Below are 16,211 nucleotides of genomic sequence, written 5' to 3'. Positions count from 1 at the left end.
GTGGCCTCGGCAGGATGGGGTGGGTCGTATTTAAATTAGGGGGGTGCATGCGTTTAGTCAGGCCTAGGGCAGCACAAAACCTAAATACACCACTGGCACTTGCAGGGCGGTCAAAAAAAGTCCTGCAAGCCGCATCTTTGCACCGCTATAGGAGCGGTGTATTTACCGCTCCTAAAGTGCCCTTTTCCATTGCAAACAATGAGGCAGCGCTGCAAACCCGCCCGCAAAGTGCAGCTGAAACTAAAACCGCCCGCTAGCGGCCGAATAGCGCCACTAAAAACGATGGTAAAGTGGCGCTAAATATAGCGCTGCTTTACCGCCAGCACCCGCCCGCCTCAGTGTGAAAGTAGCCTAAATATGTGAAAAGTGTGACGTGCATTTGTATTCAGCCCCCCTGAGTTAATACTCTGTAGAACCACCTATCGCTGCAGCTGCAAGTCTTTTTGGGGATGTCTCTAGAGAGTGAAATTATTGCCCATTCTTTGCAAAATTCTCAATTGGATTTAGGTCTGGCCTTTGGGCCATTCTAACACATGAATATGCTTTGATCTAAACCAGGGGTCTCCAAACTACATGTCCAATGAGGCATTGTAAAACTCTGGCATTCACAGACATGAACATTCCTGAACAACTGGAGGGCCATAGTTTGGAGACCCCGGAACCATTCCATTGCAGCTCTGACTGTATGTTTAGGGTCGTTGTCCTGCTGGAAGGTGAACCTCCACCCTAGTCTCAAGTCTTTTGCAGACTCTAACAGGCTTTCTTCTAAGATTGTTCTGTATTTGGTGTCATCCATCTTCCCATCAACTTTGACCAGCTTCCCTGTCCCTACTTAAGAAAAGCATCCCTACAACATGATGCTGCCACCACCATGTTTCACGGTGAGGATGGTGTGTTCAGGGTGATGTGCAGTGTTATTTTTTCGCCACACTAAGCGTTTTGCTTTTAGGCCAAAAAGTTCAATTTTGGTCTCATCTGACCAGAGCACCTTCTTCCACAAGTTTGCTGTGTTCCCTACATGGCTTCTCACAAACTGCAAACAGGACTTCTTATGGCTTTCTTTCAACAATGGCTTTCTTCTTGCCACTCTTCCATAAATGCCAGATTTGTGGAGTGCACGACTAATAGTTGTCCTGTGCACAGATTCTCCCACCTGAGCTGTGGATCTCTGCAGCTCCTCCAGAGTTACCATGGACCTCTTGGCTGCTTCTCTGATTAATGCTCTCCTTGCCCGGCCTGTCAGTTTAGGTGAACGGCCATGTCTTGGTAGGTTTGCAGTTGTGTCATACTCTTTCCATTTTCGGGTGATGGATTGAACAGTGCTCCGTGAGATGTTCAAAGCTTGGGATATTTATTTATAACCTAGCCCTCCTTTAAACTTCTCCACAACTTTATTCCTGACCTGTCTGGTGTGTTCCTTGGCCTTCATGATGTTGTTTGTTCACTAAAGGTTCTCTAACAAACTTCTGAGGGCTTCACAGAACAGCTGTATTATTTCTGAGATTAAATTACACACAGGTGGACTCTATTTACTAATTAGGTGACTTCTGAAGGCAGTTGGTTCCACTAGATTTTAGTTAGGCGTATCAGAGTAAAGGGGGCTAAATACAAATGCACACCACACTTTTCAGATATTTATTTGTAAAAAAAAAAAAAAAAATTAAAAACATTTATCATTTTCCTTCCACTTCACAATTATGTGCCACTTTGTCTTAGTTTATCACATAAAATCCCAATAAAATACATTTACGTTTTTGGTTGTAATATGACAAAATGTGGAAAATTTCAAGGGGTATACTTTTTCAAGGCACTGTACATGGTTGAAATATACATATATACAGTTTATCTTGCAAATGATTTGGAATTTTCAGCTGACCTCTGAGATCCTCCTCAGCTATTCAGGATAACTGCTTTGCTACTTCCTGTGTCACCTCGTCATTTTAGGTCTGAAGATTAGTTAAAACACCCAAACATAAATTCTCTGAAAGCAGACACCCTGGAGAGTTAAATGGCGGTAAAAAAGTACTGAAGTTAAGTTTTAGGACGCTTAAACACAATATATTACCCTATCTTTTAGTAAAATATTAAAGATGAGGTTGTACCAATTAAATAAATACCCAACAGGTCAAGCTTTATATCTGCGTGCACCTGCAAAATGATGATGGTACCCAACCTTTTCCATAAGCATTGCTTTAAAACCCCTACAGGTCATTCGTTTAAAGTTAATTGTGAATAATGGGCCTAGAATTACTGCTCTCAGTCTCCATATTTAACATGTATCACAAGCATGTTTTTGTACATAAGCGCTCCCAATGTGTGCAATATGACAGCAAACTGAATAACTTGTGTGCTTCTATGACTGTCCATGTTCTGCACTGTCTCTGTCCATGTTCTGTAGAAGCCAATATGCATCACTGGCAACCCTCTATTGATTTTACAGAGAATGCAGCAGAAGTAGTGAGACTCCTTTGCATGGCCAACTAATGACTGAGGCATTGGACAGAACCAAGAACCTCTTGTATGTTGCATGTACAAACTGTAACAAATATGTGTCTTGACATCAAACTTTACTTATGAACGGTAATTAAAGTAATAGTAAACATTCCGTTTTTTGAAGCACCTTAAGCAGCTGATTTAATCACTTACTGAGCTTCGTTATTTTTAATTCCTTGTCAATGTTCCTGTTCAAGCCAGTACCATGACCACTGCTCCAGGTTTCCTTTTTTAAGGCGATTCTATTCTCTTGCACTGTCCTATGGAGCCACCATTTAATCTCCCCACACTGCATCAAAAGAAACACACGGCCCTGTAGCCAATGCTGACAAGGCACTCCTCTGCACCTTCCTCCTCCTTCTCCAAGCTAATGCCGCGTACACACGGGCGGACTTTTCGACCGGACTGGTCCGAGGGACTTTCCGAGGGACTTTCGACAGACTTCCGAGCGAACGGACTTGCCTACAAACAGTCATACCAAAGTCCGACGGATTTGTATGTGATGACGTACGACCGGACTAAAATAAGGAAGCTGATAGCCGGTAGCCAATAGCTACCCTAGCGTGGGTTTTCGTCCGTCAGACTAGCATACAGACGAGCGGATTTTTCGACCGGACTGGAATCCGTCTGAAAGATTTGAAACATGTTTCAAATCTAAAGCCCGTCAGATTTTTGACCGAAAAAGACCGCTACAGGTCCGATGGAGCCCACACACTGTCGGATTGTGCGCCGGATTTGGTCCGTCGGACCAGTCCGGTCGAAAATTCCGCCCTTGTGTACGCGGCATAACAGATTGAGACTGCATTGTCCACTCTTCACTCTTTTCTGTGAAGACACTAAAGCAACACTGAAAGAACAGGAGCTGGCGGCATTGAAAGTTGTAAACTGCAAGTAAAATTTGTTCTCCCTGTGTCTGCGTCGTGGGTTTTCTCCGGGTACTCTGGTTTCCTCCCACACTCCAAAGACATGCTAGTAAATAAATTGGCTCTAGTATACAGTGCATGCGGAAAGTATTCACAGTGCTTCACTTTTTCCACATTTTGTTATGTTACAGCCTTATTCCAAAATTAAATTCAAAGAAAATGAAAGAAGTTTGCTTCAAATCTTTGCAAATTTATTAAAAAAAAAAAGAAAAAATCACGTCATTATATTCACAGCCTTTGCCCAATACTTTATTGAAGCACCTTTGGCACTAATTACAGCCTCAAGTCTTTTTGAATATGATGCTACAAGCTTGGCACACTTATTTTTTGGTCAGTTTCTCCCATTCTTCTTTGCAGGACCTCTCAAGCTCCATCGGGTTGGATGGGGAGCGTCGGCGCGCAGCCATTTTCAGATCTCTCCAGAGGTGTTCAAGCGGGTTCAAGTCTGGGCTCTGGCTGGGCCACTCAAGGACACTACAGTGGAATTTTGTTTGAAGGTTGTTGGCTCCAACTTGTCTTGCAAACACACGGTCGCACAAATGTTCGCCAACAATTACAAACGTAATGACATACAAGACGTACGGCGAGCTGATAAAAAAAAAGTTCAATAGTCATGTGATATCTCCATTATGAACGCTAGTTTTACAAGACCAAGCGCTTCCGGCTCGTCCTTGATTCCGAGCATGCGTGTTTGTACTTTTGTCCAACGGACTTGTGTACGCATGATCGGAAAGTCCCACAACGCCCATTGTTTGGCTGAAAATTTGAGTGCATGCTAGCCAACATTTGTTGGCGGAAAGTCCGACAACAAATATCCGATGGAGCATACACACGGTCGGACTTACCGCCAACAAGCTCACATCCAACATTTCCTGTCTGAAAATCCGATCGTGTGTACGCGGCAAAAGAGTTGCCCTGTATCCTCTCCTTTGTTATCTTGGCTGTGTGCTTAGAGTTGTTGTCCTGTTGGAAGATGAACCTTCGCCCAGTCTGAGGTCTAGAGTGCTCTGGAACTGGTTTTTATCAAGGATGTCTCTGTACATTGCTGCATTCATCTTTCCCTCGATTCTGACTAGTCTCCTAGTTCCTGCCACTGAAAAACATTCCCACAGCATGATGCTGCCACCACCATGCTTCACTGTAGGAATGGTATTGGCCTGGTGATGTGCGGTGGTTCTTCCAGACATGATGCTTGCCATTCAGGCCAAAGAGTTCAATCTTTGTTTCATCAGACCAAAGAATTTTGTTTCTTATTGCCAGAGTCCTTCAGGTGCCTTTTGGCATACTCCAGGCAGGCTGTCATGTGCCTTTTACTGAGGAGTGGCTTCCGTCTGGCTACTCTACCATACAGGCCTGATTGGTGGAGTGCTGCAGAGATGGTTGTTCTACTGCAAGGTTCTCCTCTCTCCACAGAGAAATGCTGGAGCTCTATCAGAGTGACCATCGGGTTCTTGGTCACCTCCCTGACTAAGGCCCTTCTCCCACGATCACTCAGTTTGGCCGGGCGGCCTGCTCTAGAAAGAGTCCTGGTGGTTCCAAACTTCTTCCATTAATAGATGATGGAGGCCACTGTGCTCATTGGGACCTTCAATGCGGCAGAACATTTTTTGTACTGTTCCCCAGATCTGTGCCTTGATACAATCCTGTCTCAGAGGTCTACAGACAATTCCTTGGACTTCATGGCTTGGTTTGTGCTCTGACATGCACCGTTAACTGTGGGACCTTAGATGAGGAAGGTGTGTGCCTTTCTAAATCATGTCAATCAACTGAATTTACCACAGATGGACGCCAATCAAGTTGTAGAAATATCTCAAAGATGATCAGTGGAAAAAGAATGTACCTGAGCTCAATTTTGAGTGTCATGGCAAAGGCTGTGAATACTTATGTACACTACATGTGATTTTTTTTATTTTTAATAAATTTGCAAAGATTTCAAACAAACTTCTTTCACTTTGTCATAATGGGGTATTGTATAATTTTGAGGAAAATAATACATTTAATCTATTTTGGAATAAGGTTGTAACATAAGAGTGGGCTGGGAGGGGGTGGTGTTTTTGGGTAGGGATGTTAAAACTAGAGTGCATCTCAGCGCACTAAGGGTACTTTTTGTGATGTAAAAGTTTTGTTAATTATGGATAAAAGTTGCCACTATGATATGAAGAAGTGAAGCGACAATGTTTGAAACTTAAAAATGAAACATGACTCCCAGAGAAATATTTCGCTGATGTGGCAAAAAAAAAAGGTTGTAACATAAGAAAATGTGGAAAAAGTGAAGCGCTGTAAATACTTTCCGGATGCACTGTATGAATGTGAGTTAGGGACCTTAGATTGTAAACTTCTTGAGGACTGGGACTCATGTAAATGTACAATATACTGTATATGTGAATCTCTACGTAATGACGGAGCTATACAAGTACCTGTAATAAAATAAACTCAAACTGCATTAAGCAAAGCTTTTTCAAGGCACGCTGCAATCAATTTCTTCTAATGCCCCGTACACACGGTCGGACTTTGTTCGGACATTCCGGCAACAAAATCCTAGGATTTTTTCCGACGGATGTTGGCTCAAACTTGTCTTGCATACACACGGTCACACAAAGTTGTCGGAAAATCCGATCGTTCTGAACGCGGTGACGTAAAACACGTACGTCGGGACTATAAACGGGGCAGTGGCCAATAGCTTTCATCTCTTTATTTATTCTGAGCATGCGTGGCACTTTGTCCGTCGGATTTGTGTACACATGATCGGAATTTCCGACAACGGATTTTGTTGTCGGAAAATTTTATCTCCTGCTCTCCAACTTTGTGTGTCGGAAAATCCGATGGAAAATGTCCGATGGAGCCCACACACGGTCGAAATTTCCGACAACACGCTCCGATCGGACATTTTCCATCGGAAAATCCGACCGTGTGTATGGGGCATAACAGAATAAATATAGGTAGTCTATTAGCAGTGCTGTCACATTTATAGATTTAATTTCTTCTAACAGCACTTTGTTTGGCATGTCACCAATAGTAATCGCAGTGCAACAGCTCCTTCATGTGGCTATGGGGCCAACTGCAAGTGAAATTAAAGGGGTTGTAAACCCTGTTTTTTTTTTTTTTAATTAAAATAACAAACATGTCATACTTACCTCCACTGTGCAGTTCGTTTTGCACATAGTGGTCCCGGTCCTCCTCTTATGGGGGGCCTCAGCGGCGCTGGTGGCTCCTTCCCGCATCGAGTGTCCACGTTGGAGAAGCGATCTCCATGGTGGACACCCGTGCGGGCGCGCTCCCGAGTCCCGCATCTGTGTCCATTCACACAGAATGCAGGACTCAGCCCCGCGCCCCTGCACCGCGTCATTTGATTTGACTGACAGCAGCGGGAGCCAATGGCTGCATTAAGGTGAAAAACCATGAGGGTTTACAACCCCTTTAAACTAGTGACCAATAAGAAATCTAGGATTGCTGTAATAAATCAGCTATTAAGCCCACAGCAAAACCGATTCTAAATCAATGCAATATTTATGATGGTGAATTGAACATTTTTATGACAAAGCAAAAAAGGATAAGATAACTCCTGTGGCGTAAGCCTTGTACACACTACAGTTTTTTTTTTTTTTTTTTGTGCACAAAAAAAAATTACAACTCTGGTCGAGAGCCGCTTAACCCCCCCCCCCCCTCAGAACACTCCGATTGGAGCTCTCTGCCATTGGCTGAGAGCGCTGATCAGGAGTCAGTTGGCTGTTGGTTTTTCAGCATGCATGTCTGACAGACTGACATACAGTACACACAGGCAGAATGTTGGTCGTTATTTTTTGAGCCGGCACATGTCTTGGTCTGGCTTCTAGCTAAATATACCCATGGATGAAAGAAGATCCTGGTCATATGAGCAGTGATTGGTCTGCTTAAAAAATGATCTGATTATTTTGTAAACAAATAGCAGCAATGAAATACACTTTCTCACCAGCCTGTAGAGCTTTTGTATGTAGGCTGGTTTCAGCACATTACAATATTTACATTTTGTCAAAAATGCTCTGTGTGGTGTGGTGACCATTTTTTTGCACAGGACTGAATCACACATTACCCTTGCTTTGCAGTGTGATCGATTGTTTTCTATGTGCCCTGGTGGCGATCTGCATTGTTCTTGTATGGAAAAAAGGCAGCTTTCTGTTTTAATAGGTTATTGGTATAACTGACAAGAAACAGAGTACTTACTTCATTAACCCAAGTGGATCTAAATCTACTTCTTCTTCCTCCTCCTCCTCTTCCTCCACCACCTCCTTCTTTTGTGGTTCAGCCTTCGTATTTCGCAGCTTGGATGCAATTTGTAGAAGAGCGTCGTCTGGCGGGTCTTCATCTCTAAAGAAATCTACATCTTCTGATGGATTCCCATAAGGCTTTGTGCTTTTTGACTCAACATAGTCGCCAACACTACAGCCTGTCAATCAGATTTACAAGGCATTAGAAAGTATACATCAAGGGCATGTTCACACGAGTGTCTACCCACATACTACAATACATACCAACAGAGGCTGGGCACAAAGAGAAGGCAAATTTATTAAATACTTTCTTCAGCTGTGTATACAAAGGTGTATGGTGGAGCTCATGTCCATAATGGGGGTGGTATTGATCCACAATAGCTCAAAAGTGATATGGTCCAGAAATATTTAGACAGAATAAAGGTGGATAAAGCACCTGGACCTGATGGCATCCACCCACGGATCCTAAAAGAATTGAGCTGCCATTTCAAAGCCATTGTTTCTAATTTGTAGGGACTGGAACAGTACCACTGTATTGGCATGGGGCCAATGTGGTGTCCTTATGTAAAAAGGAATCAAAGTCTTTACCAAGTAACTAAAGACCTGTTAGTTTATCTTCTATAGTTGGGAAGATAGCGAAGAGTTTAACAAAAGACCACATAGATAAGTTCTTGCTGGAAAATAATATTTTAAGCGAAAGACAGCATGGATTCATGAAAGACAGAAGTTGTCAAACAAACCTGATTTCTTTTTATGAGGAGGTAAGTAAAACCTTGGACAGAGGGGTGGCTGTGGACGTGGTATACTTGGATTTGCAAAAGTGTTTGATACAGTTCCCCACACACGGCTAATGTGTAAGGTAAAGTCTACAGGCCTGGAAATATCAGTTTGTAAATGGATAGAAAACCGGCTAAAAGACAGAATTCAGAGAGTAGTGGTTAATGATTCTTACTCTGAATGGTCTAAGGTTATCAGTGGTGTACCCCAAGGTTCAGTGTTGGGACCCTTACTTTTTAATAACGTTATAAATGATATAGGATCTGGGATTAAAGGTACCATTTCAGTCTTTGCAGATAACACTGAGCTATGCAGTGGAATAACGTCCTTACAGGATGTCTCCAGTTTACAATCCAACCTCAATGCACTGTCTAATTGAGGGACTGTGGCAGATGAGGTTTAATGTTGAGAAATGTAAAGTTATGCACTTGGGGGCTAAGAATATGCATCATACATACTAGGGGGAGTACAACTGGGAGAATCCATAGTGGAGAAGGATTTGGGGGTTTTGGTAGATCATAAGCTCAATATTAGCATGCAATGCCAAGCTGCAGTTTCCAAAGTGAGCAAAATCCTTTTTTTGTATTAAGAGAGGTATGGACTCCAAAGAGAGAGATATCATTTTGCCCCTGTACAAATCATTAGTAAGACCTCATCTAGAATATACAGTTCGGTTTTGGGCACCAGTTCTCAAAAAGGATATCGGGGAACTGGAGAAAGGGCAGAGAAGGGCAACCAAACTGATAAGAGGCATGGAGGAGCTCAGCTATGAGGAAAGATTAGAGGAACTGAATTTATTCTCTCTCGAGAAGAGGAGATTAAGGGGGGATATGATCAACATTTAGAGATATATAAGGGGTCCATATAGTGAACTTGGTGTTGAGTTATTCACTTTAAGGTCATCATAGAAGACAAGGGGACACTCTTTATGCCTAGAGGAAAAAAGATTTCATCTCCAAATACGGAAAGGTTTCTTCACAGTAAGAGCTGTCAAAATGTGGAATAGACTCCCTCCAGAGGAGGTTCTGGCCAGCTCAGTAAATTGCTTTAAAAAAGGATTGGATTCTTTCCTAGGTGTACATAATGTAACTGGATACTAACATTTATAGGTAGAATTGATCCAAGGAAAATTTGATTAACTTTTGGGGGTTTAGGAAGGAATTTTTTCCCCTTCTGTAGCAAATTGGATCATGCTTTGCTGGGGTTTTTCGCCTTCCTCTGGATCAATTGTGTGTATAGGATTGTGTATATGGGATTGTATTTTTTTTTGTTTTTGCAGTTTTTTTGGACTTGATAGACTAGTGTCTTTTTTCAACCTGACTAACTATGTACCTATGTATAGATGCACAATCATGACACATTTTCACACACAGTTATAATGTCAACCATAAAACATGCTAATAAAGTAAAACTAAAATGGACCATAATTATCATCATCACAGGTTTTTTAAGTAAACAGGTGAAAATTCTTCTTCCTGTACCACTATTACTATAGATCAATTGACATATTAGGTGTGATATACATATACTAAGATACCAATTTGTATTTGTATGTCAACCCCATTAGAGAACACGGATAGAGAAAAAAATTACCCCACACACATACGGTATATACATACATGATATACTCTAAATTATATACTGTGTAGCTAACTGTAAGGAGGTAATTCTTTCCAAAGACCACAAGTGCAAGGACCATTCTTCCCATTGACCATCACACTAATGTATCATAAGTTGTAGATTTCTAAATTTTTAGCCAGGGTTCCCTGCGGCCGGAGAACTATTTCAAGGGTTCCTTGGTGTTGAAAAGGTTGAGAAAGGCTGCTCTAGGCTAAAAAAAAAATCAATCAGAAGAGGAAATAATGAGGAAGACTTCTGCTAAGTGTATGGGGATTCCTGTGCTTACCACTGGCTGAAATAAATTATCTACTGGGGGGGGGGCTGCTATACAGGATTGATACTATGCTGCAGAGACAGAACTCTGTTGTTTACCTTAGGTCCCTGGTGCCCAACCTGTGGCACTTTGGCATTTTTTATGTGGCACTTGGGGCCCCTGCAGACACTAATCTGTGCTTCCCCTATTGCCCTGTTATACAGTATCAATGATTTGTAGCAATATAATGTAATACAACGTGTATGTCTCTTGTCAATCTTCTAAAGCAATTCCCTAGTCTCCAACGCCTACTATATCCTGTCCACAGTCACTTAGACTCTCCTGCAGCCTGTCCACAATCTCTGACCGACCATCTCCTGTATCATGTGTGCAGTCTCTGACAATCTTTTGTATCCTGTTCACAGACTTTAAATGTATCCTGTTGTATGTCTGTTGTATGTCTGCTGTCTCTGACACTGAATATCCACTGACTTTCATGTGTGGCCCATTGGTGATGTCAAGGCTGCAATTGAGGCCCGCCATATCAAGCTGACCACAACTGCCTATTTGATCTGTGAAAGGTTTTAGTCCACTTTGATCTATCACCAAATCTTCTCTCACATCTACTTAGACCCCTGAACTCTGAAGGATGCTGAAAGGAACAAATACCAGTATTGTTACCCTGCAATAAGCACACACCTAGAAAATCACACAGCTCAGCGGAGGTGGACAGATCTCTGTCCTGGGCGATGGCCTTCACAATGTCATTGAATGCAGCTCTTCTCTCCCTGATATCTGTCTCCCCGACAAATAACACCTTCTTGGGGAAAGCAGGCAGTGAGTGCTTGGGATAACGAGAGCAAATCCTCTGGTAGAATTCTTCAATCTCACTGTATTTCTTGGACACCTGAGAAACACAACAGAAGGCATGAGATGAGATATTTTTTTTTTTTTTTACTAATTCCAAAACTGGTAGACCAGAAGCAAAATGGCCAATTTAAAGTCATACATAAAAACCTCAACAAATCCACATAACATCCCTAATTATGTACATGAAGCCTATTAGTTGTAAGGAAAACATATAAAACATTTTAAAACTTTTTTGTGTGCAGATCATTTAAAGACGTTTCAATTTTTTGTGCACTTTTTTTATATGTTTTTGGTGCAACAGCATTCATTTAAATGGGCCACCCTCCGGTCCAAAAAAAGCACCAAAGTAGCTCCTGTATCTTTTTGGGAGTCAACTTTGATGTGTTTTTGTACAGAGCAATCTTGAGCGGTTTTCACGCATTTTGCCCTACAACAAAATGCCCACTTTCTAAGTTCATTTGAGGTGCCATTAAAATGAACGGCACCCAAAACCCGCTTTGCGAGTTTTGCTGCGATTTGACATCACAAGCAGAATGATGCGACTTTGTCCGCGATTCCCATGAACTAAAGTGTGAGCGGGTCCTCAAAGTTGAAATTCGGTCTCCTTATATTTTGCCCTCCCTGGTTGCTGCTTAAAGTGGTTGTAAACCCTTACAGACCACTTTTACCTACAGGTAAGTCTAGATTAAGGCTTACCTGTAAGTGCAAGAAATATCTCCTAAACCTACACAGTTTAGGAGATAATTCCAAAAGACAGGCACCGATGTCAACGGCGGGCAAGCCCATTGAGCATGCCTTCTCTAATGGCGATCATGCCGTTAGTGGCGGCACCAGCGCGTATGCGCGGGAGTGACGTCATCGCGGCTCCGGCCAATCACAGCGCCGGAGCCGCGATACCCGGAAAGAAGATGGTCTTTGATAAAAATGCAATGCCCCCTCTAAATAGCTGAGAACAACTCAGCCTGACTCAGTTTTGTTCCTGCAGCAGACAAGAAATCACCCGTGGTGCTACCGGACACGGCACCGAATACTGTATGTAGATAATACTACTACAGTATGATACAGCACTTATGGTGGTAGAATTGCTTCGTTATGTAAATAGATTATTTGGACCTTTTAAGTGAAAGGAAACATGGACTTTGGCTTTAAAATCTGCGGGATACATAGATTAGAAAAAGAAACGTTTGATCAAACAAAACATGAAAATTAAAGTGATTGTAAACAAATTACCTTGTAAAACAACACATTCGTTTAAAATAGAAATGAAAGGAAAAACATTTTTGTATAGCTTTAAAAAAAAAAAAAACATTATTAAATATTAAATACCTTTTTTTATAAGTGATCACATTCCCTCTGTTCTCAGCTGCATAAGAGCTGGGGGAGGAGAAACAACAGTACGCTGAGCTTCCCAGTGAATGGCTGTGCAGGGGGGGGCATCAGGACAAGTTTAATCATTGGAGGAGAGTACACTGAGTTCCCAGCTGTGGTCAGTTTTTAATAGGAAAGCAGAGGGACTGGCAGGAACACCAGAGATTTAACATAAAGGAAGCTATACAAAGAGAACAGGAAATTTTCTTATACAAGTACATGTAACAATAGGCACATACGAGGAATATGAAGTGTTGGGGTAACACACGCTTTAATAAATGAAAAATCGTCATCCTTTAAAACGCTTAACCCGCAGTTGATCCAGTGGAATACAAAAAGCCCTTATAAAACATTAGAATAAACCATACAACACAGCGCAAGTACAATATAAAGTGCAAAGTGCTGTGCATACAAGAAAAACATTAATCACATATGAAAGTGAACTAACAAGCATGTATCAAGTGAAAGATGCATTTAGCAAGTGAAAAAAAAAAAGTCTGTGTTGACCAATATTATGAAAGTTCCATTAAAAAAAGTTTTCTCAATAAGGTGCTCCTGTGCAAATGTTATGCCAAAAAAAGTGTTGTGGTGCTCCAAACAATATAACATGGTGAAGGTGCTTCACATTCCCCCCTTTTGTGCTCTAAGGGCACTTTCACACTGAGGCGTCGGCCATAAAGCGCCGCTATTTTTAGTGGCGCTTTACCGTAGTTTTAGCTGCGCTTTTCGGCCGCTAGCAGAACGCTTTTAACCCCCCGCTAGCGGCTGAAAAAGGCTTAAAAGCGCCTGCTTTGCCGGCGCTGCCCATTGATTTCAATGGGCAGGGGTGCTTTAGGGGCGGTGTATATACCGCCACTAAAGCGCCTCAAAGATGCTGCTTGCAGGACTTTTTTCAGCGTCCTGCCAGCGCAGCGCCCCCAGTGTGAAAGCTCTCGGGCTTTCACACTGGAGTGACAAGAGGCGCTTTACAGGCGCTTTGCAGGTGCTATTTTTAGCACTATAGCGCCAGTAAAGCGTCTCATTTTGAAATTAGCCATACTCACCAGGTAATATGGACCCCTTAGCAGTATTCCATGTGGGTCAATCAGGCTGAATTGGTGAGCAGGGAGATGATACTTCATATAGATCTTCCTGTGGCATTGGGACTCATGAATAAAAAGGAGAGAATCCAATATGTAGTATGTCTTGTTTATTAGCATAAGGCAATTAAAATCGCACTTACAATTTCCCAGAGAAAAAAAAAAAATCGCATTGGACAATAATCTTAAAGATGAGACAGTCCGCTCGCTCGGGAAGCAGCGTCGGGTCTCCCCACAGCCTTGTCTGCATTCCACCGCTCTCTGGACGTGACGTTACTGAGAACCGGAATCTACATTGATGCGTATCGCCCCTCCCAGAGGGCGTTAACAAAGATGTCTTTGAAAACGCCCTCTGGGAGGGGCAAAGCACGTCGACGTAGATTCCGGTTCACAGTGACGTCACGTCCGGAGAGCGGTGGAATGCAGACAAGGCTGTGGGGAGACCCGACGCTGCTTCTCGAGCGAGCGGACTGTCACATCTTTAACCACTTCAGCCCGGAAGGATTTACCCCCTTCCTGACCAGAGCACTTTTTGCGATTCAGCACTGTGTCGCTTTAACTGACAATAACGCGGTCGTGTGACGTTGCACCCAAACAAAATTGACATCCTTTTCCCCCCACAAATAGACCTTTCTTTTGGTGGTATTTGATCACTTCTGCGGTTTTTATTTTTTGCGCTATAAACAAAAAAAGCGTCAATTTTGAAAAAAAAAGCAATATTTTTTACTTTTTGCTATAATAAATATCCCCCAAAAATATATAAATAAACAATTTTTTCTTCAGTTTAGGCAGATATGTAATCTTCTACATATTTTTGGTAAAAAAAAAAAACGCAATAAGCGTATATTGATTGGTTTGCGCAAAAGTTATTGTGTCTACAAAATAGGGGAAAGATTTATGGCATTTTTATTAGAATTTTTTTTTTTAATTAGTAATGGCGGCGACCTGCGATTTTTATCGTGACTGCGACATTATGGCAGACACATAGGACACTTTTGACACTATTTTGGGACCATTGTCATTTATACAGCGATCCGTGCTATACAAATGCACTGATTAATGTGTAAATTACTCTGGCAGGGAAGGGGTTAAACATTAGCGGGCATTGAGTGATTCTAACTATGGGGGGGATAGGCTACTACTCACATGACAGCGATCACTGCTCCCGATGACAGGGAGCAGTGATCTCTGTCATGACACAAGGCAGAACGGGGAAATTCCTTGTTTACAAAGGCATCTCCCCGTTCTTCCACTCCGTGACACGATCGCGGGCACCCGGCGGACACTGAGTCCGCAGGACCCGCGGTCACGGAGCACGCGGCGCGTGCCCACAATGCCGCATCTTAAAGGGGACGTACCTGTACGCCCTTTTGCCCACTCGTGCCATTCTGCCGACTTATATGGGCATGCGGTGGTCGGGAAGGGGTCAAGATTATTGCCACAATGCGATTTTTTTTCTCTGGTAAATTGTAAGTGTGATTTTTAATTGCCTTATGCTAATAAACAAGACATACTACACCATATTGGACCATATTGGATTCTCTCCTTTTTATTCATGAGTCCCAATGCCACAGGAAAATTGTCCTCTCCGTGCTCACCAATTCAGCCTGATTGACCCACATGGTCAATCAGGCTGAGCACAAAAGGGGGGAGTGTGAAGTACCTTCACCGTGTGATATTGTTTGGAGCACCACAACTCTTTTTTTGGCATAACATTTGCACAGGAGCACTTTATTGAAGAGAATGTTTTTTAATGGAACTTTCATAATATTGGTCAACACAGACTTTTTTCACTTGCTACATGCTTGTTAGTTAGTTCACTTTCAAATGTGAATAATATTTTTCTTTCTGTACTTTTGTTTGAATTTGCACTTCATTTATTAAAATGCTTAACCTACGCAGTCTTAACCGAAGGCCTCAATGCGCAAAACAAAAGACATTGACATTAAAAGACCTTAGGAGAATCAACATACCAGCATGACAACATACAGAATAAAAGCCTGTGGGTCTGTCCATCACACCCCATTAAAATTAGGTGACTCCAAAAGCTTGTACAAAAAGTACGGTTTTCAATTTCTTTCGGAATTTCAGAAAGTCATTCTCAAGTCTCAGTTTCGGAGGCAAGGAGTTCCAAAATTCAGCTCCTTGTACTTCACTCGTTCTCTCTCCACACATTTTCTTTTTGAATTTTGGAATCTTCAATATAGCCAAGTTCGCCGATCTCAAGGATCGGGTAGGCACATACTTGATGAATTTTTCCTTCAGGTACACTGGGCCACATCCATGCAATGCCTTATGGACAAGACATCCAGTTTTGAACAGAACCCGTTCTTTCACGGGCAGCCAATGCAGGGCTCTAAGAGATGGAGCGATGTGGTCACGACGACCCGCATCGTCAGTAACCTTGCCTTGGCATTCTGACCCACGGACCAAGATCTACCAGTCGCTCGTGACCAGGTGATTGGTCGATCGTACCAGGGGTTGCCAACCTGCTGATCCAGAGCATTTATTATGGTGCAGGGCAAACTTTTTGCAGAGATTCAGCCCAGCTGGCACTGGCCATGTAGGGAGCAGGCAGCCGCAG

The 16,211-nt window shown here is 42.5% G+C and overlaps 1 protein-coding gene across 1 annotated transcript in view; it reads right to left on the bottom strand.

Annotated features, from left to right (window-relative positions):
* The window catches only part of HS1BP3 (HCLS1 binding protein 3), a 226,902-nt gene that overhangs the window by 150,455 nt on the left and 60,236 nt on the right, over positions 1-16,211 (bottom strand). Inside the window, exons 3-4 of the mRNA XM_073625334.1 lie at positions 11,010-11,217; positions 7,617-7,839 (exon numbers count right to left, since the gene is read on the bottom strand). Coding sequence (XP_073481435.1) covers positions 7,617-7,839; positions 11,010-11,217 — 431 coding nt within the window. The remainder of the gene's footprint in view (positions 1-7,616; positions 7,840-11,009; positions 11,218-16,211) is intronic.

Source organism: Aquarana catesbeiana, linkage group LG04 (genome assembly GCF_042186555.1).
Source record: "Aquarana catesbeiana isolate 2022-GZ linkage group LG04, ASM4218655v1, whole genome shotgun sequence".
Lineage (NCBI taxonomy): Eukaryota > Metazoa > Chordata > Amphibia > Anura > Ranidae > Aquarana > Aquarana catesbeiana.
This window is presented reverse-complemented; position numbering and strand designations above follow the sequence as displayed.